Source organism: Cherax quadricarinatus, chromosome 72, assembly GCF_038502225.1.
Source record: "Cherax quadricarinatus isolate ZL_2023a chromosome 72, ASM3850222v1, whole genome shotgun sequence".
NCBI lineage: Eukaryota > Metazoa > Arthropoda > Malacostraca > Decapoda > Parastacidae > Cherax > Cherax quadricarinatus.
In genome coordinates this window covers 11,856,697-11,870,003 of record NC_091363.1, presented here as the reverse complement: position 1 = coordinate 11,870,003, position 13,307 = coordinate 11,856,697, and the positions used below count along the sequence as shown (strand labels likewise).

The 13,307-nt window shown below is 37.8% G+C and overlaps 1 protein-coding gene across 1 annotated transcript; it reads left to right on the top strand.

The window, feature by feature from the left end:
• The first annotated feature begins 5,508 nt into the window (after positions 1–5,508).
• On the top strand, positions 5,509–6,115 carry LOC138854838 (cuticle protein 19-like). The gene is made up of 2 exons (XM_070100188.1): positions 5,509–5,631; positions 5,794–6,115. The coding sequence occupies exons 1-2, from the start codon at positions 5,563–5,565 to the stop codon at positions 6,040–6,042; spliced, it is 318 nt and encodes a 105-aa protein (XP_069956289.1). The 5' UTR covers positions 5,509–5,562; the 3' UTR covers positions 6,043–6,115.
• The last annotated feature ends 7,192 nt before the right edge of the window (positions 6,116–13,307 follow it).

Genomic DNA, 13,307 nt, shown 5'->3' with positions numbered 1-13,307 from the left:
ATGGCCGAACCACATCAATAACCCCTCCTCAGCCCTCTAGATAAGTTTTGGTAATCCCTCACCTCCTAATTTCCAAACTACGATTTTTCTGCATTATATTCACACCACACATTTCCCTCAGACATGACACCTCTACTGCTTACAGCATTCTTCTCGTTGCAACATTCACCACCCATGCTTCACACCCATACAAGAGTGTTGATAAAACTATACTCTCATACATTCCCCTCTTTGCTTCCAGGAGCAAAGTTCTTTCCTTTCACAGACTCCTAAGTGCACCACTCATCCTTTTCCCCTCATCAATTCAATGATTCATCTCATATATATATATATATATATATATATATATATATATATATATATATATATATATATATATATATATATATATATATATGTTTGTATAGGTGAGTTTTTGTGTCCTTGTAATAAATTTAGTATTGTCTCTACATTTAATATGAAGGTGCAAACTGGTCCTAGAGTGGTTTCTTTTTCTGTTTTAAAAGTATAAATGCCTTTAGACTAATCAGGTCGTATACCCATAGGATCCAGGACTTTTATTTACGTTAGGCAGTAAAAAAATGGAAAAAATATACTACAGGTTTTTTTGAACACAGATTGGGAACAATAAATCTAAAAGGGTTATTTTGCACTTGGGAAATAGGAGACAAAATTTGATTAGAATAATACAAAAGTTTCAATTATGAGGTTGAAATATATGTATTGAGTGAAGGAAGATAAAGTAAGTCTGGATCCCAATCAGAGTACATAAAGAGAACTCCGTTTCTGAATGAATGACTAAAAAAGCGCGTCTTCTGGGTTGAGTGAGAGCTTAGTTCTTCATTATTATATCGTGATAGTTTATTGTAAAGCTGAGACATATTTTTAGTAACTCTCTTCTCATATTTTTTGTAACTTGTTCAAGACACTAAAAATATTCCAATATTTCCTCTCAGAATATGTATAAAATCCATGGACCAATTACTCACACTACTAAAGTATGAAATATATTATTTGCTTATACAGTTATACTTAAAAATCACGAATGTGGATCATATTCCTTTGGGTATTTATATGAAAACTCAAATAGAAAAAAACTGAGAGAAGATATTAAAGCATGAACATATTGTAACAGTGAAAATACTAGCAATGCCAGGAACCATTTGGAACTATACTGCAGAAACAAGCGACCGTTCCTTACTTCTCACCATTTGCCACCTGGAAACTACCTGGAGGTTCTCTTTGTCAACACCCCTATGGCCCGGTCACCTACCAGACCACTAGGTGGATCAGGGCCTGATTAAGAAGGTTGTTACTGCTGGCCACACACAGTCCGATATACGAACCATAACCTGGTTGATCGGGCACTAACTATAGGTATCTGTCCAGTTCTGTTATTATTCACCTTTATTTGTGATGGAGGTTGTTGAACAGTTTTGGGCGCCGTATACTGTGTAAGTTTTTTTACTTGCATGGGAAGTGATTCGTGTATGCAGATTTGATGTATCTCTTAGGATTTAAAATGACCTTATTCACAACAGAATGTTTTGTTTTTCAGGATAAGAAGAGTTATCACTTTCATGTTTCAGTCAGAATATATAGACTTAACATTGTGTATATAAATTTAATATAAATAGTTAAACAACCTTTTCTATATTCCATATACTTGTGGAAAAAAATAAAAAATAAAGTTCATGTGATATTTCCGATTTACTCTGAAGATTAATATCATCAAAGATATTATTAAAAGCACAGATGATACTGATATGTGAACCTGATATAAGAATAATTAGATTAGGTTAGGAAAGGTTCGTCAGAAAACAGGACAAGTGTTTCCTGACACGGATCTTAGTCAGATGATGACCCGCCTTTAGATTTTTTGGTCATCTGACTGAGGCCTTCCGCTGGTTTACCGATCCACCCCTTTAAAAATTATGGTCACATTTATAACCATTTCTGGTTATACGAATAAATATATCCCTAAACTTATGATAATGCATAATATTAAAGTTACTTTTTCAAAGCTCTGTATTCGATATTAATAAAATTAATAAGAAAAATTACAATATTATCTGAGAGAGTTAGAGCAAAGGAAGGGGTTGCAGTAATGTTAAATGATCAGTTATGGAAGGAGAAAAGAGAATATGAATGTGTAAATTCAAGAATTATGTGGATTAAAGTAAAGGTTGGATGCGAGAAGTGGGTCATAATAAGCGTGTATGCACCTGGAGAAGAGAGGAATGCAGAGGAGAGAGAGAGATTTTGGGAGATGTTAAGTGAATGTATAGGAGCCTTTGAACCAAGTGAGAGAGTAATTGTGGTAGGGGACCTGAATGCTAAAGTAGGAGAAACTTTTAGAGAGGGTGTGGTAGGTAAGTTTGGGGTGCCAGGTGTAAATGATAATGGGAGCCCTTTGATTGAACTTTGTATAGAAAGGGGTTTAGTTATAGGTAATACGTATTTTAAGAAAAAGAGGATAAATAAGTATACACGATATGATGTAGGGCGAAATGACAGTAGTTTGTTGGATTATGTATTGGTAGATAAAAGACTGTTGAGTAGACTTCAGGATGTACATGTTTATAGAGGGGCCACAGATATATCAGATCACTTTCTAGTTGTAGCTACACTGAGAGTAAAAGGTAGATGGGATACAAGGAGAATAGAAGCATCAGGGAAGAGAGAGGTGAAGGTTTATAAACTAAAAGAGGAGGCAGTTAGGGTAAGATATAAACAGCTATTGGAGGATAGATGGGCTAATGAGAGCATAGGCAATGGGGTCGAGGAGGTATGGGGTAGGTTTAAAAATGTAGTGTTAGAGTGTTCAGCAGAAGTTTGTGGTTACAGGAAAGTGGGTGCAGGAGGGAAGAGGAGTGATTGGTGGAATGATGATGTAAAGAGAGTAGTAAGGGAGAAAAAGTTAGCATATGAGAAGTTTTTACAAAGTAGAAGTGATGCAAGGAGGGAAGAGTATATGGAGAAAAAGAGAGAGGTTAAGAGAGTGGTGAAGCAATGTAAAAAGAGAGCAAATGAGAGAGTGGGTGAGATGTTATCAACAAATTTTGTTGAAAATAAGAAAAAGTTTTGGAGCGAGATTAACAAGTTAAGAAAGCCTAGAGAACAAATGGATTTGTCAGTTAAAAATAGGAGAGGAGAGTTATTAAATGGAGAGTTAGAGGTATTGGGAAGATGGAGGGAATATTTTGAGGAATTGTTAAATGTTGATGAAGATAGGGAAGCTGTGATTTCGTGTATAGGGCAAGGAGGAATAACATCTTGTAGGAGTGAGGAAGAGCCAGTTGTGAGTGTGGGGGAAGTTCGTGAGGCAGTAGGTAAAATGAAAGGGGGTAAGGCAGCCGGGATTGATGGGATAAAGATAGAAATGTTAAAAGCAGGTGGGGATATAGTTTTGGAGTGGTTGGTGCAATTATTTAATAAATGTATGGAAGAGGGTAAGGTACCTAGGGATTGGCAGAGAGCATGCATAGTTCCTTTGTATAAAGGCAAAGGGGATAAAAGAGAGTGCAAAAATTATAGGGGGATAAGTCTGTTGAGTGTACCTGGTAAAGTGTATGGTAGAGTTATAATTGAAAGAATTAAGAGTAAGACGGAGAATAGGATAGCAGATGAACAAGGAGGCTTTAGGAAAGGTAGGGCGTGTGTGGACCAGGTGTTTACAGTGAAACATATAAGTAAACAGTATTTAGATAAGGCTAGAGAGGTTTTGGTGGCATCTATGGATTTGGAAAAGGCGTATGACAGGGTGGATAGGGGGGCAATGTGGCAGATGTTGCAAGTGTATGGTGTAGGAGGTAGGTTACTGAAAGCAGTGAAGAGTTTTTACGAGGATAGTGAGGCTCAAGTTAGAGTATGTAGGAAAGAGGGAAATTTTTTTCCCAGTAAAAGTAGGCCTTAGACAAGGATGTGTGATGTCACTGTGGTTGTTTAATATATTTATAGATGGGGTTGTAAGAGAAGTAAATGCGAGGGTCTTGGCAAGAGGCGTGGAGTTAAAAGATAAAGAATCACACACAAAGTGGGAGTTGCCACAGCTGCTCTTTGCTGATGACACTGTGCTCTTGGGAGATTCTGAAGAGAAGCTGCAGAGATTGGTGGATGAATTTGGTAGGGTGTGCAAAAGAAGAAAATTAAAGGTGAATACAGGAAAGAGTAAGGTTATGAGGATAACAAAAAGATTAGGTGATGAAAGATTGAATATCAGATTGGAGGGAGAGAGTATGGAGGAGGTGAACGTATTCAGATATTTGGGAGTGGACGTGTCAGCGGATGGGTCTATGAAAGATGAGGTGAATCATAGAATTGATGAGGGAAAAAGAGTGAGTGGTGCACTTAGGAGTCTGTGGAGACAAAGAACTTTGTAATTGGAGGCAAAGAGGGGAATGTATGAGAGTATAGTTTTACCAACGCTCTTATATGGGTGTGAAGCGTGGGTGATGAATGTTGCAGCGAGGAGAAGGCTGGAGGCAGTGGAGATGTCATGTCTGAGGGCAATGTGTGGTGTGAATATAATGCAGAGAATTCGTAGTTTGGAAGTTAGGAGGAGGTGCGGGATTACCAAAACTGTTGTCCAGAGGGCTGAGGAAGGGTTGTTGAGGTGGTTCGGACATGTAGAGAGAATGGAGCGAAACAGAATGACTTCAAGAGTGTATCAGTCTGTAGTGGAAGGAAGGCGGGGTAGGGGTCGGCCTAGGAAGGGTTGGAGGGAGGGGGTAAAGGAGGTTTTGTGTGCGAGGGGCTTGGACTTCCAGCAGGCATGCGTGAGCGTGTTTGATAGGAGTGAATGGAGACATATGGTTTTTAATACTTGACGTGCTGTTGGAGTGTGAGCAAAGTAACATTTATGAAGGGATTCAGGGAAACCGGCAGGCCGGACTTGAGTCCTGGAGATGGGAAGTACAGTGCCTGCACTCTGAAGGAGGGGTGTTAATGTTGCAGTTTAAAAACTGTAGTGTAAAGCACCCTTCTGGCAAGACAGTGATGGAGTGAATGATGGTGAATGTTTTTCTTTTTCGGGCCACCCTGCCTTGGTGGGAATCGGCCAGTGTGATAATAATAATATTAAAAATAAAATATTTTGTTATTCTAAGAAAATGCAGCAGAGTTAAAATATAATTGTATTGGGGACGACACAAGTAACTGTCAAGGTTGTGACGTCATGAACTTGGAGTGAGGCTCCTGGTATATAAGTCACTGGATTCATGCCGAAGCATCAGTCTCATCCCACTTAGTCACTAAACATGTTTCTCAAGGTATAGTGATAGTGTTATATTTACTGTACCCATGTGTAACGTATTAATATTTCAGTCTACAGAGTATTATTAAGCTCACATTTCTTACAGTGACAAAGAATAAAATAACATGAGGTGCTGGCGATTTTTCTGGCAATAATACTTGCAGTTTTGCTGTCTAATTTTTAAACTCGTCGTCTTTTTCATTAATATAAATTTCTCTAAAAGTTCTTAATATAATGAAAAGGATTTTCTTATATAAAATTACGAACTTTGGCAGGTTGTTTTAGTGGCACTTTTTGTAGCAGGGACGATGTCCCACCCTCAGTCTCATCCCACCTATACGTCACCTACCCCAACATACGGCGTTCCTGGTCCTCAGGTAAATATCGTCCAAATTGGACAAGATTTTCTATATATTTTTGAAGCTATATTTAAAAAAAGGCTTAAGATGAGCATGATAATAAGATGTCATGATCCTGGCTATTTCCAAGAAAACAATATTCAGCACAGAAAACATAACACTTCTTTCTTCTTTTTTCAGGCTCCTGCTCGGTACGATTTCAATTGGACCGTCAAAGATGACCAGTCTGGTAACGACTACGGTCAACAAGAGTCTCGTGACGGCGACAACACCCATGGCTCTTATCACGTGCTTCTTCCCGATGGTCGTGTTGAAACTGTAGTCTACACTGTTAACGGTGACTCTGGCTACGTGGCTGAAGTGACTTACCAGGGCCAGGCCCAGCACCCAACGCACCAGACCTACACTCCAGTTCCTGTCTATGGTTAAATGAACAGTGACATTGATATTATATTACATATTACAACTTATTCATGAAAGTTATGTAAATAAATATGCATCAATGAAATATATTTTACTTTTCCTGATATTTAAAAATATATGAAGTGTGCCAAAAAATTTCATTTTACAATTGACGGAAGATATCAACTTTGTCAATAAGCTATATACTTCTTTATTATACTACAGTAAAAATATTGTAATCACAGCAGTCATGAAAGTGACACTTCTTGGCATTTATTTGTTTGGAGAATAATTGTTTAGAGATCAAAAGGTACTTCATTAATCTGAAAACAATCAGTAGTACCATAAAGTAAGAAAAGTATCTGAATTATCAATGTGTAAACAACGAGTCATGGATACCTCTCAATTTATAATTTTTTAACACTTTCAGTTTCTGTCCCAAAATATTTCAGTAAAGAAAAGATTTCTCTTATTTTTCCATTGCTAATTAATGTTAAACGTATTCATTAATCAGGGAAAAGATAATAAGAAACCAGTCCAGATACGTATAATACAAAATAGAAAGCTAACTTCTTTTTAAAATGTTGTTATATTTACTGAGACCAAATAATGTAATTTAAAAACGTAATCTTTAGCATTAGCATTAGGTAACCTGTGAGCTTAATATGAAATCCAAAATATTTTCTTCAAATTTTCCCATCAATTAAATAAATGTTTTAAATGCCTTTGAAAATAACTGTTGGAAAACAATGGTGTATCGCTAAATCTTGATGGTTCACTTTCTGAATCATGCTTTTGGGTATTATTACATAGTAGTGTATTGTAGAGAATATTTTAAAAAAAACGTCCATATATAATATCAGTTGCCGGGATTTGTTCTGAAATCGCATGCATGCTAGATCCTGAATAGTAGCCAGGACGGGACAGGAGCAGGAGTGTACTTGTCGGTACGGGGAAGTCGCCATGCTTAGGCGTTGGTGTGAGTAGGTGAGTTTTTATTGTTTTTTTTTTTGTATGGGAGATTTATACCGAAGGTTATTTTATTGGGTTTAAGTGCTCTCGCATGTAAGGCGCTAGTGTGCAGTGTTCCGGGTACTCGTACAGCCTACAGAAAGGGGCTGTCATGGGCCTCCCTATTTATAAATATTAGTGTTTTACTCACTGCTTGGCAGTGTGCTAGTGAGCTATTAACAAATAAGTAAAGGTGAAGATTTTGATATGTAGTAGAAGTGGGTTATTATCATGTTCTTAAAGATAGAAAGTTGAGAAAGTGAACATGAAAAAGAAATGAGTATTGAGGAGTATCAAATGTCTAGATAATGAAAAGTGGATATCAAATTGGGGAGAAGGGTATCGAAGAACTGAATGTTTTCAGATGTTTGGGAGAGTTGATGTGTCAGCGGATGGATTTATGAAGGGATCAGGTTTAATCATAGAATTGATGAAGGAAAAAAGGCAAGTGGTGCATTGAAATTTATGTGTGGAGACAAAAAACGTTATGGAGACAAAGAAGGGAATGTATGAAAAAATAGTAGTACCTACATTCTTATATGGAGTGTGAGCTTGGGTTGTGCAAATGCTGCGCGAGGGGCGGTTGGGGGCAGTGGAGATGTCTGTCTAAGGGCAATGTGTGGTGTAAATATTGTAAGAGAATTTGGAGTGGAAATTAGGAGAAGGTGTGGAGTTAATAAAAGTATTACTCAGAGACCTGAGAAGAGGGTTTACATTTAAATTGGTTTGGTCATTGAAATGGATCAAGTGGAATGACATGGAGGCAATATAAATCTATGTGTAGGGAAGGGAAGGCGGGGTAGGGGTCTCGTCCTCGATAAGGTTGGAAGGAAGGGGGTAAAGGGGAGATTTTGTGGGCCCAGGGGCTTGGACTTCCAGTAGGCGTGCGTGGAGTGTGTGTTCGATAGGAGTGAATGGAGACAGACCAGGTATTTGGGGCCTGACGGGCTGTTTGGGTGTGAGCAGGGTAATATTTAGTGAAGGATTCAGGAGAAACTAGTTGTACACCTATATAGCCGGACTTGGAGTCCTGGAAATGGAGGAGATACAATGCACCACTCCTGAAGAGAGAGGGATTTAGGATATTGGAGATTTGGAGAGGATATGTTGTGTATCTTTATACTTATATGCATCTAAACTGTTGTGTTTCTGGGCACCTTTGTAAAAACATTCATTAATATTATTGGGTGAGGGAGAAAGTATTTGAATGTTGAAAGTATTTACTATTTTTTGGAGTTACTGCTTTCTTTTGGATCTTATAACATAGTGTGAACCTTGACTTATTAAATATGTATATATATATATATATATATATATATATATATATATATATATATATATATATATATATATATATATATATATATATATATATATATATATATTATACATTTTTTTGCAGTGGGGTGGCGAAAGAAACTTTTCATCGTTCACTCCATCTGTCTTGCCGAAGGGTGCTGCTACTACATTACATTACCACACTCCTTCAGGACTCAAGTCCAGCTGCCAGTTTCTGAATCACTTCATAAATGTTACTTTGCTCACCCTCAACATCGTCAAGTAATAAAACACTTTGTCTCATTACCTCTTCATCAAACCGCTTATGCAACAGGTCAAGTCCAAGCCCTGCCTACTAAACCTCCTTTACCCCTCCACTCAACCCCTTCTTAGGCAGCCCTACCCCGCCTTCCCTCCTGAATTTATACACTCTCAGGGAAGTCATTTGTTTGTTTCATACATGCTTGAACCACATCAATAACCCCTCTATCAGCTATCTGATGAGTTTGGTAATCCCTCACCTCCCTAATTTCCAAGCTACGATTTTCTGCATTGCTCTTCACACCACACATTCCCTCAGGCAGCAACCTCTACTGCTTACAGCATTTCTTTACTCGTTTTATTCACCACCCAATAACCACACCCATACAAGAGTGTTGATAAACTATACTCTCATACATTCCCTATTTGCTTTAGACAAAGTTCTTTCCTTTACTGGACTCCCTAAATTACACATATCATCCTTTTCCCTCATCAGTTGATTCATCTCATATATATATATATATATATATATATATATATATATATATATATATATATATATATATATATATATATATATATATGTTTGTATAGGTGAGTTTTTGTGTCCTTGTAAACCGTTTAGTATTGTCTCTTACATTTTAATATGAAGGGTGCAAACTGGTCCTAGAGGTAGTTTCTTTTTCTGTTTTAAGTATAAATGCCTTTAGACTAATCGGGTCGTATGCCCATAGGATCCAGGACTTTTATTTACGTTAGGCGGTAAAAAAATGGAAAAAATATACTACAGGTTTTTTTGAACACAGATTAGAACAATAAATCTAAAAGGTTATTTTGCACTTGGGAAATGAGAGACAAATTTGATTAGAATAATGCAAAGTTTCAATTATGAGGTTGAAATATATGTATTGAGTGAAGGAAGATAAAGTAAGTCTGGATCTCCAATCAGAGTACATAAAGAGAACTCCGTTTCTGAATGAATGACTAAAAAAGAAAGCGCGTCTTCTGGGTTGGTGGAAACTAGTTCTTCATTATTATATCGTGATAGTTTATTGTAAAGCTGGAGACATATTTTTAGTAACTCTCTTCTCATATTTTTGTAACTTGTTCCAAGACACTAAAAATATTCCAATATTTCCTCTCAGAATATATATAAAAATCCATGGACCAATTCTCCACTACTAAAGTATGAAATATATTATTTGCTTATACAGTTATACTTAAAAATCACAGAATATGGATCATATTCCTTTAGGTATTTATATGAAAACTCAAATAGAAAAGAAACTGAGAGAAGATATTAAAGCATGAACATATTGTAACAGTGAAAATACTAGCAATGTAGAGACCATTTGGAGCTTCTTCTTTGCAGAAACAAGCTTGACCGTTCATACTTCTCACCATTTACTTACCTGAAACTACCTGGGTTCTCTTTGTCAACACCCCTATGGCCCAGTCGCCTAGCAGACCACTAGGTGGATCAGGGCCTGATTAAGAAAGGTTGTTACTGCTGGCCACACACAGTCGATATGCAGACCATAACCTGGTTGATCAGGCACTAACCATAGGTATCTGTCAGTTCTGTTATTATTCACCTTTATTTGTGATGGAGGTTGTTGAACAATTTTGGGCGCCGTATACTGTGTAAGTTTTTACTTACATGGGAAGTGATTCGTGTATGCAGATTTGATGTCTCTTGATTTAAAATGACCCTTATTCACAACAGAATGTTTTGTTTTCAGGATAAGAAGAGTTATCTTTCATGTTTCAGTCAGAATATATAAGACTTAACATTGTGTATATAAATTTAATATAAATGATTGAAACAACCTTTTCTATATTCCTTATACTTGTGGAAAAAATAAATAAAGTTCATGTGATATTTCGATTTACTCTGAAGATTCTTCATCAAGATATTATTAAAGCACAGATGATACTGATATATGAACACGATATAAGAATAATTGATTAGAGTTGGAAAGGTGGGGTAGCAGTAATGTTAAATGATCAGTTATGGAAGGAGAAAAGAGAATATGAATGTGTAAATTCAAGAATTATGTGGATTAAAGTAAAGGTTGGATGCGAGAAGTGGGTCATAATAAGCGTGTATGCACCTGGAGAAGAGAGGAATGCAGAGGAGAGAGAGAGATTTTGGGAGATGTTAAGTGAATGTATAGGAGCCTTTGAACCAAGTGAGAGAGTAATTGTGGTAGGGGACTTGAATGCTAAAGTAGGAGAAACTTTTAGAGAGGGTGTGGTAGGTAAGTTTGGGGTGCCAGGTGTAAATGATAATGGGAGCCCTTTGATTGAACTTTGTATAGAAAGGGGTTTAGTTATAGGTAATACATATTTTAAGAAAAAGAGGATAAATAAGTATACACGATATGATGTAGGGCGAAATGACAGTAGTTTGTTGGATTATGTATTGGTAGATAAAAGACTGTTGAGTAGACTTCAGGATGTACATGTTTATAGAGGGGCCACAGATATATCAGATCACTTTCTAGTTGTAGCTACACTGAGAGTAAAAGGTAGATGGGATACAAGGAGAATAGAAGCATCAGGGAAGAGAGAGGTGAAGGTTTATAAACTAAAAGAGGAGGCAGTTAGGGTAAGATATAAACAGCTATTGGAGGATAGATGGGCTAATGAGAGCATAGGCAATGGGGTCGAAGAGGTATGGGGTAGGTTTAAAAATGTAGTGTTAGAGTGTTCAGCAGAAGTTTGTGGTTACAGGAAAGTGGGTGCAGGAGGGAAGAGGAGCGATTGGTGGAATGATGATGTAAAGAGAGTAGTAAGGGAGAAAAAGTTAGCATATGAGAAGTTTTTACAAAGTAGAAGTGATGCAAGGAGGGAAGAGTATATGGAGAAAAAGAGAGAGTTAAGAGAGTGGTGAAGCAATGTAAAAAGAGAGCAAATGAGAGAGTGGGTGAGATGTTATCAACAAATTTTGTTGAAAATAAGAAAAAGTTTTGGAGTGAGATTAACAAGTTAAGAAAGCCTAGAGAACAAATGGATTTGTCAGTTAAAAATAGGAGAGGAGAGTTATTAAATGGAGAGTTAGAGGTATTGGGAAGATGGAAGGAATATTTTGAGGAATTGTTAAATGTTGATGAAGATAGGGAAGCTGTGATTTCGTGTATAGGGCAAGGAGGAATAACATCTTGTAGGAGTGAGGAAGAGCCAGTTGTGAGTGTGGGGGAAGTTCGTGAGGCAGTAGGTAAAATGAAAGGGGGTAAGGCAGCCGGGATTGATGGGATAAAGATAGAAATGTTAAAAGCAGGTGGGGATATAGTTTTGGAGTGGTTGGTGCAATTATTTAATAAATGTATGGAAGAGGGTAAGGTACCTAGGGATTGGCAGAGAGCATGCATAGTTCCTTTGTATAAAGGCAAAGGGGATAAAAGAGAGTGCAAAAATTATAGGGGGATAAGTCTGTTGAGTGTACCTGGTAAAGTGTATGGTAGAGTTATAATTGAAAGAATTAAGAGTAAGACGGAGAATAGGATAGCAGATGAACAAGGAGGCTTTAGGAAAGGTAGGGGGTGTGTGGACCAGGTGTTTACAGTGAAACATATAAGTGAACAGTATTTAGATAAGGCTAAAGAGGTCTTTGTGGCATTTATGGATTTGGAAAAGGCGTATGACAGGGTGGATAGGGGGGCAATGTGGCAGATGTTGCAAGTGTATGGTGTAGGAGGTAGGTTACTGAAAGCAGTGAAGAGTTTTTACGAGGATAGTGAGGCTCAAGTTAGAGTATGTAGGAAAGAGGGAAATTTTTTCCCAGTAAAAGTAGGCCTTAGACAAGGATGTGTGATGTCACCGTGGTTGTTTAATATATTTATAGATGGGGTTGTAAGAGAAGTAAATGCGAGGGTCTTGGCAAGAGGCGTGGAGTTAAAAGATAAAGAATCACACACAAAGTGGGAGTTGTCACAGCTGCTCTTTGCTGATGACACTGTGCTCTTGGGAGATTCTGAAGAGAAGTTGCAGAGATTGGTGGATGAATTTGGTAGGGTGTGCAAAAGAAGAAAATTAAAGGTGAATACAGGAAAGAGTAAGGTTATGAGGATAACAAAAAGATTAGGTGATGAAAGATTGAATATCAGATTGGAGGGAGAGAGTATGGAGGAGGTGAACGTATTCAGATATTTGGGAGTGGACGTGTCAGCGGATGGGTCTATGAAAGATGAGGTGAATCATAGAATTGATGAGGGAAAAAGAGTGAGTGGTGCACTTAGGAGTCTGTGGAGACAAAGAACTTTGTCCTTGGAGGCAAAGAGGGGAATGTATGAGAGTATAGTTTTACCAACGCTCTTATATGGGTGTGAAGCGTGGGTGATGAATGTTGCAGCGAGGAGAAGGCTGGAGGCAGTGGAGATGTCATGTCTGAGGGCAATGTGTGGTGTGAATATAATGCAGAGAATTCGTAGTTTGGAAGTTAGGAGGAGGTGCGGGATTACCAAAACTGTTGTCCAGAGGGCTGAGGAAGGGTTGTTGAGGTGGTTCGGACATGTAGAGAGAATGGAGCGAAACAGAATGACTTCAAGAGTGTATCAGTCTGTAGTGGAAGGAAGGCGGGGTAGGGGTCGGCCTAGGAAGGGTTGGAGGGAGGGGGTAAAGGAGGTTTTGTGTGCGAGGGGCTTGGACTTCCAGCAGGCATGCGTGAGCGTGTTTGATAGGAGTGAATGGAGACAAATGGTTTTTAATACTTGACGTGCTGTTGGGTGAGCAAAGTACAT

Bases quoted from the DNA above. Each gene is read 5' to 3' on its own strand.
- LOC138854838 (XM_070100188.1), top strand. From the start codon at position 5,563: ATGTCCCACCCTCAGTCTCATCCCACCTATACGTCACCTACCCCAACA. The intron at 5,632-5,793 runs GTAAATATCGTC...TTCTTTTTTCAG, and splicing joins ACGGCGTTCCTGGTCCTCAG to GCTCCTGCTCGGTACGATTT.